The sequence below is a fragment of the Phoca vitulina genome, unplaced genomic scaffold (assembly GCF_004348235.1).
Source record: "Phoca vitulina isolate PV1807 unplaced genomic scaffold, GSC_HSeal_1.0 scaffold2, whole genome shotgun sequence".
NCBI classification, from domain to species: Eukaryota; Metazoa; Chordata; class Mammalia; order Carnivora; family Phocidae; genus Phoca; species Phoca vitulina.
Window position 1 is genome coordinate 70,021,485 of NW_022589705.1, and position 12,966 is coordinate 70,034,450.

The 12,966-nt window shown below is 53.4% G+C and overlaps 1 protein-coding gene across 3 annotated transcripts in view; it reads left to right on the forward strand.

Moving 5' to 3' along the window:
• Positions 1-7,214, forward strand: part of RIMS3 (regulating synaptic membrane exocytosis 3) — a 39,286-nt gene extending 32,072 nt beyond the window's left edge. For all 3 annotated transcript variants that reach the window (XM_032431759.1, XM_032431752.1, XM_032431769.1), the window contains one exon: positions 1,136-7,214. In XM_032431759.1, coding sequence (XP_032287650.1) covers positions 1,136-1,348 — 213 coding nt within the window. In that variant the 3' untranslated portion in view covers positions 1,349-7,214. The remainder of the gene's footprint in view (positions 1-1,135) is intronic.
• Positions 7,215-12,966: the final 5,752 nt, after the last annotated feature.

Sequence of the window (12,966 nt, forward strand, 5' to 3'; positions counted from 1 at the left end):
GGTGAAGTGACTCACTTGAGGTTTCAGCTAGCGACTTGCAGAGCCCAGGTGGCCCAGGCCAAGGTGACGCCACCCCAACTCCGAGAGAGTGCGGTGCCCTTCACGACAGTCCCGGGAGGGAGGGATCATCACGCCCATTCACAGATGAAGCACCTGAGGTGCTTAGCAAGAGGCTAAGTGGGGGCTGGTCTCTGGGTTCAGTCCTGGGTTCAAGTTCCAGCGCCATCATGGTCTGTGGGTGGCATACTGTGAAGTGTAAATGAGAGATGCACATGGAGGGCCTCACTGAGTGCCTGGCCCATAGACAGCTGCTCTCGGAGTATTAGTGGTGGTTGTGGCTGGGGGCCTTGCCTGAGGCCACATGGGTGGCAGAGGAGAGGCCTGAGCCAGGGGCTGTCTGGGCTGTGTAACTACTCATCTAGGGCTGTTCCTCTGGGCTGAGGTGGTTGCGTGGCAAGGGCCCTTGGGGTCACAAATGGCCAGGACTGCAGAACCCTGGGGTTCTGTGGGGGTAGGGAGGATCCTGGGTATCTGTTTTCATGTATATATATATTGGGATTCCATTTTGAGAAAAAGATCCACTGATAAAAATACAAGTTTGAAAATCACTGAGCTAATCTCTTCCCCTCTTCCAGTTTTCTGGGTGGGAACACTGAGGTCCAGCGAGGGCCAGGGGTCTCCCCAAGCTCCGCCGTTCGCCAGGAGCAGACTAGAAGCTGTGACTCAGGTCCCAGACTCTTTCCGTCTGCTTCTTACTGGGGAAGGCTGCCATCTGGGATGCTGGGAGGCTCTGGAAGTCAGACCCAGGTTCTGATCCCAGCTCTGCCACCAATTACTGTGTATCTTTGGGCTCATTAACCTCTCTGAGCTGTCGTTGCCTCTTTGTCGAGACGATGGTACGTAGCACCTTTACCTAGACAGTTGTAACGGCTGAGATAATGGAGAGGAGTTGGTTCGATGGAGGCTGGCACGTCTTCAGTGCTCAGTAAGCTGTTGCCCCCAAATCAGTCTCGGTTCCGGCTCTCTCTGCCTCATCTGTGCTTTCGTGAGACTTGCCGGTTCCTGGGTCCACTACTGAGCCCTGAAGTCGGGGAGTTGGCTCAGCGCCCCCCGTTTCCCACCCCCTCCCCCGCAGGTGATTGTCTGGGGAGACTACGGCCGCATGGACCACAAATGCTTCATGGGCATGGCCCAGATCATGCTGGACGAGCTGGACCTGAGTGCTGCGGTCACGGGCTGGTACAAACTCTTCCCCACGTCCTCAGTGGCAGACTCTACACTTGGATCCCTCACCAGGCGCCTGTCCCAGTCCTCCCTGGAGAGTGCCACCAGCCCCTCGTGCTCCTAAGGACCTCAGAAGAGGCCGGGAGGCAGTGTGGGAAGGGGTGCCTGACGGCCCCTCCCCGCCCTCTGTACATAGTCTTCGTGTCTCTCTGGACCCCTTGCCCTGCTGCATGCCTGTCGGCTACTGGGCCCACCCCAACTGGCAGCGGAGACTAGTGTGTGCGTGCGTGTGTGTCTGTGTGTGTCTGTGACCATGTTCTATCCGTTCACGTGTCTGGGTATAGCCAGTCTTGGTGACTACATGAGCTAAAATCCACATCTCTCTGTGTCTCGTTGAAAAGAAACCCAAAGGAGTGTTGTGTGGGTGCGGATCCCCGAGTGCAGGGGCGGAAGCGGGGAATGTGGCCACCCATCCACCCTGCCTGGTCCTGTGCCCGGGGCGGAGCCCATGTGTCCCTGTCCGGGCCGCCTCTTGCTGGTCCCTGCTTCGTTTTCTGTCTCGTCCTTTGTCCCACCTGTGCTTCTCCCAGCACCGCTGCTCTATTTTGAGGAATGTAGCACCCACTGCAGCTGGCCACACTGAGGCCCCTCGGGGACCCGACACCCTCCTCCCCCCCGAGTGCTCTGGCAGCTCTTCCTACCGAATGCACCTGCAGCATGTCGCATGCTCATCTAGTGCCCTGGCCGGGGGCCGGGGGAGTGGAACATGCCTGGGAAGCTGAGGGCTTGGAGATCGCCTCCTCCCTTCGGCAGGAGCCGCCTCCTTCCTGCAAGCGGAACACTAGGAAGACTTAGTTCCCAGGGTGGCTGGCCAGGCCCCTTGGAGGGAAGTGCGGGCACCTCCCTTAGCGTTGTTCTTCACCTCCTGTCCTCCTCCGAGCCTCCTCGCTTCCAACATGCCAAAGGAGCTCTCCCAGTGGACCCTAGGAGGTGTGGACTTGGAGGGTCTTGACACCCCAGAGGCTGGCCTCAGGGGGGATGTTCTCTGCCAAAGCAGATGGTCCCTGAGGCGCCTGTGTGCTCTCCAGGCCCTGGGGGTGGCCCTGTCCCCCTCGGGGTGCATCCCGGTGGGGCCTGGCTTGTGGAGGAAGTGCTGAGGGTGGGGCTGTTGCTGGAATGAGGAGGGCTGGGGCTGACCTGCCCTGTGCCACTGTTGAGAATCCTGTCTGACCTTTGGGGATTAGCTGCGTGAGGTCGATCATTTGGGTCTCTCTTTGTTTGCTCATTTCCAGACCAGGGTCCCTGTCTGGGAGCTCAGACTCACCTGGGCTCCAGCTTCCTGGCCTCACGGACAGCCTGGCTCTGGACTCAGCTAGACTGCCATGGTCACCAGCTCTGTACAAGCAATACTTACCCCCCTGCCTCCCCGCCTCCCTGCACTCCGCAGCCGTCCTCCGGGGAGGGGCCTGGCCTCTCTCGGCACCTCCCCTGCCTCTGCTTTCTTCCCACCCTTGTCTGGTTGGAGCTTCCCAAAGCCACTCAAACCCCGACTTCATATGACAGCTGGGCCCTGTGTGGGGGAGGGTACCAGGGCCTGGACCCCTGAGATGTCTGCTAGGAATGCCCAAATCTGTCCTCTCCCTCCGCAGGTCTAGGGCAAAAGGCGAGAGGTTGCCCAAGGGGGTGGACACAGCAGCCCTTGGGTCTGTGTCTAGTGGGAAGAAAAGAGGTGGCAGGAGGGGTCAAGGTATGGAGAAGACCATCCCTCTGCCTCTTCCCCAGACGTCAGCCCCAAGTGCTGCATGACTGACCCACATGCTCAAGGTGGAGGGGAGCTACCCAGCTGAGCAGTGGAGCGGTCTCGGGGCCTGCGTGCTTGGACTCCATTCATAACCAAAGCCGGACAGATGGGCATAGAGGCGGATTCTGAGGGCAGGTGGAGGAGGCGGCTGTCAGGAGATAAAGGGCCTCCTTTCCTGGTAGGGACCCACATCAGGGTGAAGCCAGAGCCCGGTAACCTCCCTCCCAGGAAAACCCTCCTGGTCCTGCCCACAGACGGAAAGTGGGTAAGGGCAGTAAGAAATGAACCAAATGGGCTCCTGGCTGCTGCCAAAGCCTCCATTCTTGTCTTATCACAGATGAGGACGGTTGTGGGCGTAGGGAGAGGGAGGAGGCAGCTGGGTCGAGTTTTCTCTTTAGGCAGAAATTCTCTCCCGTTGTTGGGATTGGGTAATGCGCACATTTCTCATGTTTCTAAAAATAAGGCAAAGGGCTCTGTACTCTTTGACCCTAGGGTGGGGAGAGGGAAACTCGCTCACAAAAGGGTATTTTATGTCCTGTCTGTGATGTATTCACCTCTCCCAAACAGTCACCCTCAGGATGGCGTGAACATACTCTACACTTTTGGAACGGCGGGATTAGTAATGACTCCTAGGGTGGCGTAGACATTTGCTGATGTAGCCCCGAGTGGTGCTACCGAGACCCAGGGGAATGGGGGATATCAGGGAGGGATATCACCCTCATTCCTTGAGGGGCCTGGGAAGACAGGGAAGGTGGAGGGCTGCCAGCAGAGAGCCTGGCCCTGGGTGGCTATAGGCCACGGTCCCCTTGCCTCTGGGGGCAGGTTAGTTAGCACAGCAGAAGGTCTAGCCCGAGCTGGGGCCTGACCTGCGGGTAACTGGCGCTGACCTGCCTCCAGGCCCTAGCCGCCCAAACTGCCCAGGAGCTGGGCAGCCCACCTCTTTAATGGGAAGTAATTCTCCCCAGGTTGACCTTAGGGAATTATCCTCTTTAACCCTTTGTACCAAATCAGTTACTAATCTGCACCTGGATTTCCCCCCATGATGGTGAGTTCACTTGAGGCTGATGCATGTGTGATGGTGAATGGCTGGGTTTCAGGGTCTGTTTCTCATCCTCCTCGATACAGGGGCTTGTCTGAGAAGCCGTTTGGGAGCTAGCCTGTCCCAGGAGAGGAGGGGGCACAGTGTGCCGCCTGGCCTTCCCTGGGGTGGGGAGCATCTTTGAAGAGGGGATGGTGGGGGAAGGAGGCAACACGATCTCCCCCAGAATGCTCCCTACCCTGGGACCAACGCACTGCCAGGTACCACGCCCTGGCTCTGCAGGCCTGCTTCCCCCAGGTGAGACCCAGAGCTGAGGACAGGACGGGACGCTTTGTCATCCCCCTTCCTCTGCTCTGGCAGGTTCGTGGAGGATGCGGCAGAGATGGGGGTGGCCCTGCAGCAATGCTGGGCTGTGGGCAGGAACCGTGACGGATGATTCAGAGCATCTGTCTTCACGTTTCTGCTCTGTTCAACGTGTCCCACTTCCTTCATAGACTCCATCCCTACAGGGACGTCTGAGGGCCTTTGGTATGAATCACGCTCCAGTAAATGGGGCCACGTCTAGGTTTGACAAGGGGGATTTGATCCTTCAGGGAAGAACCAGCTCCGAAACTCCTCCCCATCCCATCTCTTCCACCTCCCAGTTCTCCCAGGAAAGGAGCGGAGGGCTTAGGAGGCCCTCCTGGCATGCCGGCATCCCAGGGGCGGGGGTGAGGCAGAGCCCAGGGGCTCCAGAAAGAGGGCACCCGGGTAGCTCCTCGCTCGTGGGATCGCCAGTTCTCCCAGGGGTGTGACCCCTACCAGGGCAAGCATGCCCAAGCTCTTCTTTACTGCCAGCCTTGAGGAGAACAGCCCCCTCCCCCCCTCAGAGACAATAGAGACCTCCAAGGGTACGTCTCTGGAAACGAAATGTAGCACAATCTTCGACCCCGTGACCAGGAACCCTGACATGCAACCAGGGTTCTCGCTCCACACCCTGCTGCCCGGGGGGGCCGCTGAGCTCCTCCCCCGCGGGGGCTCCGGGGCTCCCCGATGCCTCCGATTCCCTATCCTCCTCGGCCCAGAAAGCAGCAGAGCTTCAGGAAGGCCGCTCTTCTGGGTCTCTGATTGCTTCCTGCACTGTGCAAACTCTGTGCAAGAAACGGCTGCCTTTGCTTGATGACGGAGACGAGGCGCCCCCCCACCTGGCTGGAGGGAGAGGGCGCACCACTCAGGCCCAGGTGGGCCCCGCAGCATTTCTGCGGGCGGGCAGGCGTCTGCAAGGAGATGGAAAAGAAGAGGCCTGCTCCCTGCTGCCTCCTCCCTTTATGCTCCTCTCCCCGGCGTCTTCTCCTCCCCGATCCTGACACGGAAAGAGGCTCGTGAACATGCTGCTTCCTGTACTGGATTCTCTTTCATCGAACGAAGAGGGAGGAGACAGGCGTGTAGATTCTTCTCCTGTCTTCTTCCTCAAGTCTGTTTTCACTCAGGTCAGAAGAGGATGGGGCAAAACCAAACACTCAACGACTGAAGGCAGGGGAGCCCCGCCCAGTCAGGGGAGGCCTGGTGGCGGCTGGCGGGGCCTGGTCTGGCTGGGAAAGGCTGATTTTGAGAGTGCCTGAGCATCTCAGAGCAATGTCGGTGATGCCAAAGAGAGCAACTTGGTCTCCCTGGGCGCCAGCCCTGCCGATGAGGCCCCACAAAGGCGGCTTCGGCTGTTGTCATGCCTGATGGGGGACCTTGTTCTCTGACAAAGGGCTTAATCTTTCCATGTAGCAAAGCAACTCCTTCTCCCCCCAAACCCCAAGCTCGGGCTTTTGTGGGCCCAGCCTGGCTGTGCCTGTGAGGAAAACCACACCAATAAGAGAAACTGAATTCTGTCAGGGGCCTAGACTAGCTTGGGGTCAGTGCTTGTTGAGAAAAGTGCGTTACTGCTTTGGGGAAACCTTCCAGGGCTCTAGTTGGAAACTTAGTAAGGCCGGGGGCCTTGCGCCCCCCCCCCCCCCAGGGAGTTCACACCGATGTCAGGAAGGGTCCCTGGGGACTGGGTTCCAGAGAGTTTGGCTAAAGAAAGGGGCCCTGGGAATCCAGGGGCCACAGAGCATCCGCCCCCCAGCTCGATGGCCTGGATAGCTGGCTACAGAGAATCAAAGGCTGTCCTATACAGTTTTGTCCCAAACTGTGACTTTGTGCAAGACTCCTCACTTGTCTGGGCCTCAGCTTCCTCATCTGCAAAATCAGAGCATTTGCTAGTTGCTCCATGGTTCCCTCCAGGTTTTAAAAGTCTGATCTGGAGCGAGGAGGGTTTCCAGTCTGGTGCGCCTGGGTCCACGGGCTGGTTTCGTCCAGCTCCTGGTACCCCGACTGGGTGCAGGTTCTCATCCATCCGCGCCCAGATGTGCTGCTTCTGACAAGAACTCTGGGAATCCTAACAGACTCTGCTTCCACCTCTTTGTGGTTTGTTCTCCCTCTTTTCTTCTTGTGTAATGACCGGAAATACTTAAGGGTTGTCTACAATGGACAATTTTCAAGGTGCTGATGTGATGGGACCCCCTCAGCCGCGTCCTACACAGCTCAGTACCCCCACCGGCAGATGAGACTGGCTCAGTCCTCCTCTCTGCTTCTAGAATGACATCCGTGGGAGAGAGTAGAACACCTGAGAATGTGAAAGGCAATGCTCCCTGACTGGAAGAGAGGGGGCACTTACTCCCCATCCACGTATTTTGCTTCTTGAAACCACCCCTCTCTCCAGAATGTCTCAGCAGACCTCACCTCAGCAGGCAGAGTGAGCGGCTGCTTCCTTAGGAAAAGTTGGCCTGATTAGTCTATCCACTCCTTCAGAATGTAAATTCACAGGAGGCAGGAACCCCTTTTTTAGAATTTCCAAATGCATCCTGCAAAGAAAGAGATCGCTGATAGGGACTGACAAGCACACTGTTTAGATAAGAAGCAATTAGCCTTTTATATCTGTGCTCTCTACATTTTCTATGTGCAGCATCTTTCCAAACTTGCTGTGGCTCCTAGGTGGCAGGTGGACAGCTGGGGAGGACTTCCGGCTCTTTCCGACAACATTCTTGCCAATTCCCTCGAGGAGAAAATTCTTCACATGGCTTCTGCATGTACGATATTTGGGCAGAAAAAAAAAAAAAGATTAAAGTCAGTTTGAAAATGGTTTCTTGTGTTGCTTTCTGAAGACGGTTCTTAATTCTAGGAGAGAGAAAACAGGGTTGCGGGTGACTAAAACGAGAAAGAGGAGGTGGACGCCAAGGCTGAGAGGCAGGAGAGGGCAGGACATCTCGGGAAAAGGCCTCAAAAGTTCTGACCGGGGCCTCTGACTCCTGTGTGGGGACTTTGTTGCCACATTGATGTCCGTGGGCCATGGAATCTGATGGAGCCAGGCAGCTTCCCAGCTGTCCCCCGCTGCCTGCTTACAGTCCCTCGAAGCCTTCTATTTCCACAGACTCCACAAGGGACGCCCAGTGTCAAATAGAAGAGAAGGTAAGATGGAGCTAAGGCCACTGCTTTTGATCCCGCATGCATTTCTTTCTGAGCTCTCAGGTCCAGGAGCTCTGCTCAGGCATGTGGCTGGGGCAGTCTCGTTTGCTTCAGTCACACTCGCTACAAGCAGTAAACATGCAGTTGACCTCCAGTGCTGTGAACTACAGCAGTCATCGACCCCTGGGGCACCCCTTCCCCTCCCTGCCTCAGGTAGGGACAGAAAGGTATGTTAACATTTCATCACTTCTGGGCAGTGCCCTTGTCCTCCTAGGCCTGGGTCTGTGGGGTCAGAAGATGGATAAAGGAAGTGTCCCAATGTCACATGCTTGCCAGGGGAAAGGCTAGCAACCTCTTTCCCAAGAGTCCTCCAGCGTGACCTCCAGTTCTTTGGCTCTGGCTCTTGGCCTTGCATTTCCAGGGGACACCCTCTCTTGAGGGAAGGCTCATGAAACCAGGCTCACTCTATGAGCCCTAATGTTTCCCAGGTTTCTGTCTTTTACTTATTTTCCACTTCTGCTCTCTGGATTATCTGGGTGGGCCCAGTCTAATCATTTGGGTCTTTAAAAGTGGAAGACTTTTCCCGGCTGTCGTCAAAGCGAGATATGATTGCAGAAGAATGGTCGGAGAGATGCAGTGTGAGAGAAATTAAAGACTATATGGAGAGTAAGTCATACCATATTCATGGATTGAAAGACACAATATTGTGAAGATGTCAGTTCTCCCCATATTTTTCGCTAGATGCATTGCACTTTCAATAAAAATCCCAACAGGCTTTCTGGAGAAATTGACATGCTGATGCTCAAATTTATTTGGAAATGCAAAAGACCTTGAATAGCTAAAGCAATTTTGCAAAAGAAGAACCAAGTTGGAAGAGTTATGTTACCTGACTAAGACTTACTATAAAGTAACTGTGGTATTGGCATAAGGATGGACCAATAGACCAGTGGCACAGACCAGTATGCAGAAACAGACTTATGCTCGGCCAACTGACTTTTGACAAAGGTGCCAAAGTAATTCCATAATCTTTTCAACAAATGGTGCTGCAACAACTGGATATTTGAAGGGAAAAATACAAACTTTGACCCTTACTTCGCATTCTACACATTATACACAAAACTAACTCAAAGTGGATCATAGACCCAAATATAAAAGTTAAAATTGTAAAATTCCTACAAGAAAATGTAGGGAAAAAAATCTTCACAACTTTGTGGTAGGTAGTGGTTTCTTAGAACATAAAAAGCACTAACCCTGAAATAAAAAGATAAATTGGATTTCATCCAAACTAAAATCTCTGTGAAGGACACCATTAAGACTCCTAATAAGATGACAACTTAAAGAGAACCAAAGGAATAATGGGCAAAAGGTTGGAACAGATGTGTCACGAAAGAAGATACACAGATTGCCAACTGGCATCTGAAAAGACACTCCATCACCATTATTCATCAGGGAGCTGCGTACCCACTAGAATAGCTCAGATTAAAGACTGGCAATGTCAAGTGCTGGCAGGGATGGGAGCAGCATTTTTGCTGGAAATATAAAATGGTGCAGCCAGTCTGGAAAACAGTTTGGCAATTTCTTTTAAATTGCTTATGCGCTTACCACGTGACCCAGCAATTCCCCTTCTAGGTGTTTATCAGGAAAAATGACAACCTATGGCCATCCAAAGACAAAATGTTCATGGCAGCTTTATTCATAACAGCCAAAACTTTGAAACAATACAAATGTCTAACATATCTCTCAGGGGCCCAGCGGAATATGGAAACCACATGGTAATTTGAACAAGGAAAATAGAATTTTAAAAATTATTACCTCTGCAGTGGAGTGACCCTAAGAGAACTCTACGGAGGATTCTAAGGCAGAAGGAGAGTATCCAAGGAGGGAACAAATTAGAAGGGGACCCTCTCCTTCAAGCTGGGATTCAAACCTTATTGAAAAATGTGTCATGCTTGGCCCATGGTCTCCAGGTCACTGGCGGTAGAGGTTAGCAGGGAGTGCCCCAGGAGAGCCCGAGTCGGGAACCTACTTGCAGGCAGAGTGGTGAAGGCCTGGGATGCACGTGTCCGTGTCTGGAGGGCCACCGAAAACACTCCTCTAGGGAGCTGGTGGGCTGAGGCCGGCAGGTTGGCAACAGGGGACTCGGTGTCCTGCTCACCAGCAGGGTGTGTGAGGCTGGAGGTTTGCAGAGTCCATGATGGGAGGGTGTAGCAAGGTGGGCACTGGGGTAGGCCGGAGGCTGTGAGCTCACAGGCATTGTGTGCTCTTGATGCATAGCTGGGGCTGTGCAATGGATGTCCCCATGCATTCATCTCTGGCAGCAGTCTCAGTCAGAGGAGGAGAAGCCAACAGAAGCACCCTGGGCCAGGGAAGGGGCGCGCCTTCCTCCTGCAGTGTCCCTCCAGCGCCATCTACTGACATGGCTCGGTATTGTTCTCACTGCAAAGGAGAATTGCTTCAAGGGGCTCTCCTACTATTGCAGAGCAGGTAATGAAGGGCCGATTTGGAGTCGAGAGGCAACAGATTGATAACGGTCATACCTAGCAACAAGTGCAATGGAAAAACAATTTTGGGATCCCACTCAGCACTAAATAGAATGAACTGCTGATATACAAGACAACATGGATGGATGGCAGAAACAGCATCCGGAATGAAAGAAATCAGACACGAAAGGGTAAATACTGTTATATGAAATTCTAGCCCACACAAGAAAAATCTATAGGGACAAAACGCCAACTGGTGTTTCCTGAGGATTTGGGGTGGGTGGTATTGACTGCAAAGGATCACAGAGAAATTTGGGGTGATAATGAAACACTCTACATCTGGATGTGGTCGTGGTTACATCGGCATATACGTTTAGCAACGTTACTTTGTAAATTCCAGGGTAAGGGCCATCTGAGAAGATCACAGCTTTGATAAGAACGTTGGAAACCTTCCCTCTTCCTGCAAGAGGTGCATTCTCAGATGGGAAGGCCTTGGTGGTCATAAAGGATTATTCTGGGTGTTGCTGGGATACAGATGAGATGGTGCACCTGGAAGGAAGTTACCCAGGGAACTCCAGCCAGGGTCTCTCTGAGGGTAGGCCCCTGCATTCCTCTCCAGCTCAGCCATCACTAGTCCTGCATCTTCATGGTTTAGCCATAGGCCCAGGTAGCGTAAGAGGACAATTACAAAGCGGGGTGCCTTTCAAGCCTGGCCAATCAACGAGACAGGGATAAGGGACACAGGAAGAGCAACCTGCCTAAGGAAAAGGAACTTACTAAAGATCTCAATAGCTTCTGAAAGTGTGAGGTTTTATGGACTGACATAGAACAGTAACTACTGTAATTGGTAATACTAACTAATAATTATAAGAACAAAGTGTAAAGAGGTTCCAGAAGATGTCCAACATGCAGCCTCTTTATAAATAAAGCCTGACAACAGATGTTAACCCATTCACTAATGTTGGCTGGTGCTGGTGGTCAAGAAGAGTCTACAGTCTTGATTCATAGGCGTGTGTACTTGCCCCCAAACTCCAGAAACAGATAAAGAAAAGCCACTGAGATCCAGGAAAATTTGTGAAATATAGGCTGGTTATAAAAGGCCAAAAGTTATCTTGTAGGTTTCATAAAACTATTTTACTTCCTAGGTCTTGGGCATAGAATGGCCCAGAGGGAGCTTGCTGAACTCACCTCAGGGAGATATTTAATGAACAGTTTCTCATCCCAACAAGAACACTTGCACACGAATGATGGAAGATTAGACTCTTTAACTCAGTGCTCCCCGTGCTGGGCACCTGTCCTGAAAAAGTCTCCCATAGTGTCACAAGTGGGCATGTAGCAGGATGGTTGGTTTGGAAGTGTCCACCATGGTGGAGAGTCAGAGCGTCTAGGTGTGTGGCTGTCCCTGGGGAAATGGATGAGTGTAATCTGGAGGAGACGCTCGGCAGGACACAGTGTGGAAGTGAGAAGTGGAGATGACACACACAGAGGCACATCTTGAAAAGAGAGTGCGGGTGAAAGGTAGTAAACACAATGAAGTCTAGCGCACAATCTCACGTACGAAAATTAAAAATACAGCTAACAAAATAACACCACAGATTTTGTGAGAATACAAAACGTTTTGAGTAGTGTTTTCACGAGGGGAGGAGAAGTGAGAAATGGGCATGAAAGTGAATAAATAGAACAAAAGAGGGGCCTCACTCAGGCCAATGATAAAAGCGTGATTAACTCAGTCCTCTGACCCTGATGTTAAAAAAAAAAAAAAGGTTCCTCATCCCAGGGGAAATGTGTTCTATGGCCACAGGGACCTCAACTGATCAACATGAGATAGAAACTAAGAGATCAGAACCAAGTTTTTCGGATGGCATAAAAGGGTGCGAAAACAGAACGTCTCAGAACATTCCATTCAAACCATCATCAGGCCAAAGCTACCTCGCACTCCGTGCTGATCTCTGCTCAGGGTTGTGGTGACTTGGGCCTGCTGGTGCACACGGCGTGTGTCCGTGTGCGTATCGGTGTCCTTGACTTACGTGTTGAGATGGACAAGGATCATCCAGATTCAGCAATCTGCCCCAAGCTTTACTCCCTGTGGAGTCTCTTATGTCAAATAATAAGATCCCCATTTATCTATGATGTAGGGAATGGAAATGGAGGCACGTGCTATTCTCAGGCAGCAAGATAACCAGGACATGGGGGTAGCTGAGCCCCCCATCTTGGGAAAGAGACCCTTACCTGAAGGAGGTGGCCCTCCTGGTTGTATGCCTGCTGGTCATCACCCAGCGTCCCCCATGTTCACCGGGTCACCAGCATGCTGGGTACCGCCTTCCCAGGAGTTCTGGGCTGGGCCAGGGTCCCCACTGGGAGGGACATGAGGCCCCCATGATGGCGTGTGGGAATCATCAGGCCCGGTGAGGACTGTTTGGGGCAGATGTCCTAGCAGGAGCAGGGGAGGCCTATTTGGGCCCAAGGCCCACGCAGGTGGGGGAAGAAGCAGGGTGAGTAGGAGAGGCCGGGGTAAAGGGAGAGGTGCGGGAGAAGAGGGGGGCAAGTCGGAAGCAGCAGCGGATGCAGGGGAGGGGGGAAGGCAGGTGGTGGGAGGAGCAGGGGGGCAGGCAAGGGTGGAGGGGCTCCAGGCAGGGAGGTGGGAAGGGGTGAAACTGGTAAGAGGAGGCAGGTGGTCTGGGCATGAGGTGGGAAGAAGACCAGGTTGGTCAGAGTAACTGGTGACTGAGGCAGGCACAGGGCACAGATACAGGGACGTCATAGGGACAAGAGGCAGGACAGGAGGCAGGGAGGGGGCCGAAAGCCCAGCTGGGGCTGGAGAAGTATGATGAAGAGGACGTTGAGTGGGAGTGAAGCCAGGCAGCCTCTTCTGCATAATGAGGGTCTGTGTGATGCGTTGAGAAATGAAGGTCTGTGTGATGGGTTCACTGTTCTGCATTCTTTCCTTG